The sequence below is a fragment of the Mesoplodon mirus genome, assembly GCF_964341445.2.
Source record: "Mesoplodon mirus genome assembly, chromosome: 15".
NCBI classification, from domain to species: domain Eukaryota; kingdom Metazoa; phylum Chordata; class Mammalia; order Artiodactyla; family Ziphiidae; genus Mesoplodon; species Mesoplodon mirus.
In genome coordinates, this window is record NC_138991.1 from 47,711,000 (window position 1) to 47,718,134 (window position 7,135).

The 7,135-nt window shown below is 49.4% G+C and overlaps 1 protein-coding gene across 2 annotated transcripts in view; it reads right to left on the reverse strand.

Annotated features, from left to right (window-relative positions):
• The window catches only part of PRKCB (protein kinase C beta), a gene marked incomplete at its 5' end in the record, with an annotated part of 311,242 nt that extends 304,403 nt beyond the window's left edge, over positions 1-6,839 (reverse strand). For both annotated transcript variants that reach the window (XM_082600409.1, XM_082600408.1), the window contains 2 exons: positions 5,601-5,632; positions 6,667-6,839. In XM_082600409.1, the coding sequence (XP_082456535.1) occupies positions 5,601-5,632; positions 6,667-6,839 (205 nt within the window). The remainder of the gene's footprint in view (positions 1-5,600; positions 5,633-6,666) is intronic.
• Between the last annotated feature and the right edge of the window lie 296 nt (positions 6,840-7,135).

Here is a 7,135-nt window from a genome sequence, read left to right on the forward strand (position 1 = left end):
GTAAACATTGTGATTTTTGTATACTCTATAAAAAAGCTATCACACAATTTCAATGGAGAGATAGGATGAATGAAGTCAAAGAATCCTTGAGATTAGATCAAATGCCAAGAATAAGGGACCAAGCTTTTGAACACATCAGCCAGAGATGATGAACTGTTCGGCTGATCCCCCTCCCCACCCAAGAATTAATTGGACTGCAAAGACAAAAGACCAGAGGATTAAAAATTGTACTTAATAATTTAACGACCTGTAGCTGAAAAGCATCAAAAGGAGATGCATAATCTTAAAATTGTGACGTACTGATCTATTTGCGTGTGTGTGCACATGTGTGTACATGTGTGCACGTGTGTGCATGTGTGGAGAAAGAACGAGACAGACGGAGGAAAGAGGACCCCAACAGCAAGAACGTGTACAATTTATTTTCAAACCTCCAAACCTTCAAACCTTTTGACCAGTTAACGTCTCTATATCTTTTTCTTTATTGACCCAAATACACTATAAACATGCTATATCTGGTTCTGGGCAGTACCTGAAGTATCACTGGTAGTCAGAAATAATATATTTTTTAATGAGTTTCTAATAACTGGTATATCATATCAACTAGATTTTCAAAGGTCATGTTTTCCATATTTACTTGGAAAGGCATTCTGTTGCCCAGTGACAGGAATTGGCTGTTGCCTCTTCAACAAATCAACCCTCCTTCTTGCTTAGACCCAGCATTAACCTACCCTTAAATTTTTTTCTTTCATTTGGGATTTTGAGCCCCAATTCCCACTTCAGGTGGAAACAATTAAAAAGTCAAACCAACAAACACAAATTCAAAAAGCCTCTACCTTTTATCCACATGGAACCCCCAGGACACATTCAGAAGAGCCAAGAGCTATGTGGAGTCTCACTCACAGGCCTCTGGGATCTGCTTCCGAGAAGGGAGGGAAGTGGAATAATAGAGGCTTGACTGCACACAAAAAAGGCCCTATTTATGATTCTACTGAGAAAGTTCAACCTGAAATTCAGGATATCATAGTTCCTAGGGAAAAATATGCCAAAAATAAAATGAACCTTTGATTCATCTTTGACTATTGTTTTTAAAAAGTACATATTCTAATCTCAAAGTGTTAACTACAGACTAAAATAAACTTGTATCCTGTAAAGTTGATGTTGATGAAAGCAGCAATGGTTGTATTCATGCAATACTTTGGGGATTTTTAAGAATAATGTCTATTAGAAGGCTTTAAAAAGCACAGGGAACTATATTCAATCTCCTGGGATAAACCATAATGGAAAAGAATGTGTAAAACAAGAATGTCTCTATGTGTGTAACTGAGTCACTTTGCTGTACAGCAGAGATTGACACGGCATTGTCAATCAACTCTACTTCAATTAAAAAAATAAAATTAAAAAAAAGAAGGCTTAAAAACTTGTTCTCTTAATCTATACAGGAAAGGAAAGAGCTGGTTTACTCATTATAGTCATCAGTGCTAGGTCTACATAGTCAGAAAATTAGTGCACTGGGGTTCTTCTAGAGGGTCCATGGCAAGTTTAGATTTTTCTCACAAGAAGGGTGAGAAAAGACAACCTAAACAAGCTGGCTCTCTGGAGCTAGACTCACTGGTGTCACCTAAAGTCTATGAAGAAACATACCGAAGAAGAAACCCATCTAAGTACATGAAAGAGACATAGTCATTTAATGAGTTCCCAAATTAACTCTCTCCCCTTTTGACACAGTTTCCTACAGCTAATCAAGTAATAATGATCATCTCACTTAGAGTTATTGGTAGTGGATATTTCTCTTGTACCACCTCATTACTCCTCACCGTAACCCTATGAGGTAGGTACTATTAGCCCATTTCACAGATGAGAAGACCGAGGCCACTACAAATGGATGACTTGCCCAAGTTCACACAGTAAGTAGGTGGCAGAGCACAGATTCAAACCCAGTTCTGACTCCAATCCCATGCTAGGAATTCTGAATCCCTATATTTTATTGCCTCCCTATTTCTAATTAAGTGACTTCCTTAAAAAATTTTTTGCTCTCTCTGCCCAACTGTAAAAGTTTCTTTGGGTAAGAGCTTAATTCCACCCAAAGCCTTGTCTTAATTACAATGACAGCACAAATGTTGGTCCGTGGCTCCTCTAAAGAATGTCACAGAGAGAAGTCTGCCTTGCTTATCTGAGTGGTCCTATTTCTAATCCAGAATTTAGGGAGTTTCATAATAGAGATTCTCAGCTCCAGTCCCCTGTCACCAGAGACATTCTTAAACTACCTCACAGAGAATGGTTTTATAGAAAATACAGAGTGGAAACAAAAAGGGAGAAATTATGTAGCAGTCAATCTAGAGTTCTGTACAAAAGCAAGAAAGTCTATTCTTAAACTCCCCTGAGCTCACAGAAATCCACAATTTCCTATGGTTTACGGACTTTCCATCCTTCCTATCTCAAGCCATCCCAGCACCCCCAATTTCCATGGCAGCACCATGGAGCATGGGGCTCAGTGGTTTCCTTGCCTTATGATCATCCTACACAACTCCTACCCAAGAAAGGCAGAGACTAGATCCTCTCTCCACTTCTACTTTTGAAATGGAAAACCCCCCACCATAGCTTTTATCTGGGAACATGGCTACCTGAAATTAACCTTACATTTCCCACATACTCCTTTGCAGCAAGGTGTGGGCATGTGATTAAGTTCTAGCTAATAGCATATAGGCAGAAGTATCAGAGGCAACTTCCAGGACAGTGAACATGTGTCCTTCACCTTTCTGTACCTTTCCTCCTCCTGCTGGCTGAAATAAGGCTGTGATGACTGGAGAGTCCAGCATCCTTCTTGGACTCTGAAATAATTTTCACTCCTGGGATAGTAGAGCAGAAAACTGAAAGGAACATAGCACCTTGGGCTCTGAACTTCTGACTTTGGTGAGAGAATAAAACCGTATGTACTTTCTATAACATACTGATCCCATTTTAATTAGATTCACTTTAAGAGGAAAAAATGTGGTACAAAAATACTCAGATAAGGAACTCCTCTCTGATTCCAAAACTAGTCCCAGGTATCTCTGAGCACATCTGAGGATAATCTGTCACCTTCCAGGATATCCCGAAGCATGAGATCCTAAGCATCTCAATTTCAAGGGCTGTCAATGTGCCCCTTCCCCTCTCTTGCTCCTTCCCACTCCAGCCCAAATGGAATTTACTACCAAAGCAGTGACACAGGGTGACCAGAAGTTCACAGCTGGATTTAGACTCTCACCTGGCAGCCAGTTCCATAGCAAATCAACCCTGCAGAGCCAGTCTCCTCTCACACCAGCTGCCCCACCACTGGGTTACTTTGGAGACAATCATAGGAGCTGATATTTTCTGAGTGCTTAGTCTGTGCTGAACTCTGGTCCAATCATCTTATATACTGTAACAACTTGGAGCCGCTCAGCAATTTTTTAAGGTAGGTATTGTTACATGGACCCATTTTATACACAAGGAGCCTGAGGTACAGAGAGGCTAAGTAAAATGGTTGGGAACCCTCAAGCCAAGATTCAAACTCACAGTGGTAGCCTGATAGCCTGTGCACATGTTCACTACCCTACCCTGCCTCTCAGGGAGAGGAGAAAAAGAAAGGCAATTAAAAAAAAATTTTTTTTAACATGCCTACCTCTAAAGCTGCCATATTTCATTAGAAACTTTCATTCTGCTTTACTCACTGCACCAGAAAATGCCTACCATTTTCCTGGCTTTGAAAAAAACAGATCTGCTGCTTCAGATGTGTCATTACCTGCACACTGAGAAGTTAACTTTCCCAACCGTTAATAACTGCAGAGCAGGTGGGATAGGAAAGCAGCAATAAAAATGTTCAAAAACCACCCCTGACCTCAGCAAGAGACAAAGACAGAAAGCGACTCATGGAAGTGAGAGGTAACCTCAAAGATCTTCTACGTGTTCCCACGCTAAGGCACCCCTGGCATTCTGCTTAAGGAGTCAAAGTTCTAGAAAACAATCCAACCGTGTGCACCAAGGCCGAAATTACTGCCATTTAAAGGAACGTGGGAAGTCCTCTGGTGCAGTGCATAAAATTGGGGCTCCAAACCTTGGTAAAAGAGGGCAGGGGTTGGGGGTCTACGAGGCTCACTGGCTGAGCGGGCTCTACCCAGATCTCAGGTGAGAGGTCATAGAAGTCTCCGAAGAAACCAGTGCCACGCTGCCAGCACTCCACACAACTGACAATGCCACTCACTCTCATCAGGGATCACTTTACTTTCCTCTGGAGGGTGGAGGTGCTACAACAGAACTGTCAGTCAGTGCTAAGTCACATCTCAGACTCTTTAACATTCAAATGTTTTCTTCCCCTGATCTAAACCCAGATCGCCAGGGCAATCAACTTGCCCCTAAGACACTCCCCAGAAATGTGATATTTCTCACCAAACTCAACCACATGCACCTGGTCTAAAATGGGGGAAAGGGGGGACCTTCCAGACCAGAGGTTGCAAACTCAAATGCCTTACAGGGGCCAAAAATGGATGAAGCAGGCCTGGTTGGGATCGACTGAGACAAAATGGTGCATGTGCACCCTGTCCACAAAAACTGCTGCTCTCAGCTCCAAATGATGGTTCTAAAAAGAAAGTGGGACCAATGCTCAGCAAACTTGAAGCTGCAAAGTCAGATACTTTATGAAATCTCCCAGTTCTAAAATGTTGGCATCAAATTCAAAAAATGTTTGACAGGGCTTCCCTCGTGGCGCAGTGGTTGAGAGTCCGCCTGCCGATGCAGGGGACTCGGGTTCGTGCCCCAGTCCGGGCAGATCCCACATGCCGCGGAGCGGCTGGGCCTGTGAGCCATGGCCGCTGATCCTGCGCGTCCGGAGCCTGTGCTCCGCAGCGGGAGAGGCCACGGCGGTGAGAGGCCCGTGTACCGCACAAAAAAAAAAAAGTTTGACACCCTAAGGGCTAAACAAAACTACAGATGATTTGGCATCTGGAGAGCAAATCCGCAACCAGAGACGGCCGAGTCACCACTAGGCTGGGCATCCCTGGCTAGGGTCAAGGATCTCAAACCCGATGCAAAGACCCAGTCACTTGGAGTCCTTCCTGTATCTAGCCAGAAGATAGAAAGGGCAATTTAAACCAGGATCTGAGAAGCATGCCAATAGGAACCACTTCTTTCAGAGAGGGAGGAGGCCCAGGGGACAACCACAGTTGCCTTCCTAGGGGATGCACCATCTGCAGAGGCAGGGGCCACCTGTAGAGACCTCTATGAGGCAGGGGAAGTGGAAGGACACATGAACAGGAATTGGGGGGGGGGTATCTCAAGAAGAAGTGGCCAGGCAGGATAGGTTCAGGAGAACCTATTTTGACTCTTCTGATGCTGGTTAGGGAGAAAGGGTGGATGCACTTCCTTGGCCAGCTGAGCCTCCCAGCTCCACTGGTCCTTCCTGGATGGCGCATCTTTGCCCCATGTACACACACCACTTTTAAAGACCTTTCTGTGGTGAATTCCTAGTTTGGGAGGTCACTCTGACAAATGTAATTCCTTCACTCTCTGCCTATCTCAGTCACTTCTAGAAAGTCTTTTTCACCTTCTCCTCCCGCAAACAGCATCCTTAGAACGCCACAGCCTACCTTGGCACTGGAATCCTTGCTTCCCGAAGCCCCTGCAAAGGCAGAAGGAGACATGTCAGGCAGCCCGAGGGGCCCAGCCACCAGTTAGTTCCCCCCTAGAGTCACCCCACTTCCCCCTGCCCCCCTAGCCCAGGTGCAACCTCCCAGCCACAGGCGGGTGCCCAAGAGTCTTCCGCCTCTACGGGGGAGGGGGTAGGTGGGAGCTCAGCGGTAACCTCCACCTCCCCTCAAAAGGCAGAAGAGAGAAGGCTGCGACCACCAGGTGGCGGGGTGGGGGGAGCGTTTCCGTCTTGGTGGGAGGCGGCGGGCAGGCGGGAGTTCTGCCCACAGAGATGCCCGAGTGCCCTCGGGGGAAAGAGAAAAAGACGCATCGCGAGGGAGGAGGGGAGAGCCCCCGCGGCGGTGGCATTCCCAGGGGGACTGGGAGAGAGAGAGGACTCCCCATGCCTAGAGGGACCGGGGAGCGGAGGGTCCCCGCAGTGATGTGAAGGGGGGGAAACTGAAGAATGGAAAGGGGAACCCAGGCCCTCAGGGAGAAGCAATAAGAGATAACACGGGGCGCTGCCCCCGGAGACACAGAGGAGGAGGAAAGAATGCCCCATGCCCGCAGGGAGCCAGAGAAAGGACACCCAGGGCGCTGCCCCCAGAAAGGAGGGAAGGGGGTGAGGGTGCCTCGAGCCCGGAAGGAGACAGAGAGATAGGGAACCCCTCACGAGAGGGCACTCGAGGCGCTGCCCTCCCGGGGAGGGAAAGCTGAGCCCTGAGCCCTGTGGAGAAAGGGCGCCCGCGCCGCGACCCCTAGGCGCTCCGAGGCAGCTGGGAGGAAGAGAGGGCACGAGGCACCCGCGATCGGCTGTCTAGGACCCCGGAGAGCGGGAAGCCGCAGGACTGTCCACCGGGGAGTCCGGGACAGAAGGGTCCGGAGCGGGAGCCCGGGATCTGGGGCCGCGGCGGGGCTTATCCTCCTCGGAGGCGCGGGGGGCGCGGAGGACGCGAAGAGGGGGTCCCCGCGCGCGGCGCTACCCTCGGAGCCCCGGGAAGGTGCCCTGAGCCAGCGCGCTCTCACCAGATGAAGTCGGTGCAGTGGCTGCAGAAGGTGGGCTGCTTGAAGAAGCGGGCTGTGAATTTGTGGTTCTTCACCTCGTGCACGTTCTTCTGCCGGAGGGCGCCTTTGCGGGCGAAGCGCACCGTGCTCTCCTCGCCCTCGCTCGGCGGCGGCCCCGCAGCCGGGTCAGCCATCTTGCGCGCGGGGAGCGGGAGCCCGAGAGGTGCCGGCCAGGGGCCGCGGTACCGCGGGCTGCGGGCCCGGGAGGCGCGGGAGAAGGCGGCCGCTCTGCCGCCCGGGGCCGCGGACGCTTCTCCTGCGCCGGCTCTGGCGGCCGCGGCGCGCGGAGCTGGGGCTGTCACTCGCCCAGCTGCAGCCACTCGACCAGCTGCGCTTGGCACCGCTGGCCCCAGCTGCGGGGGAGGGAGGCGGAGCCGCGGGCAGACCCCGCCTCCATCATTTGCATCGCCCCCGGGCTCCGCCCAGAGCC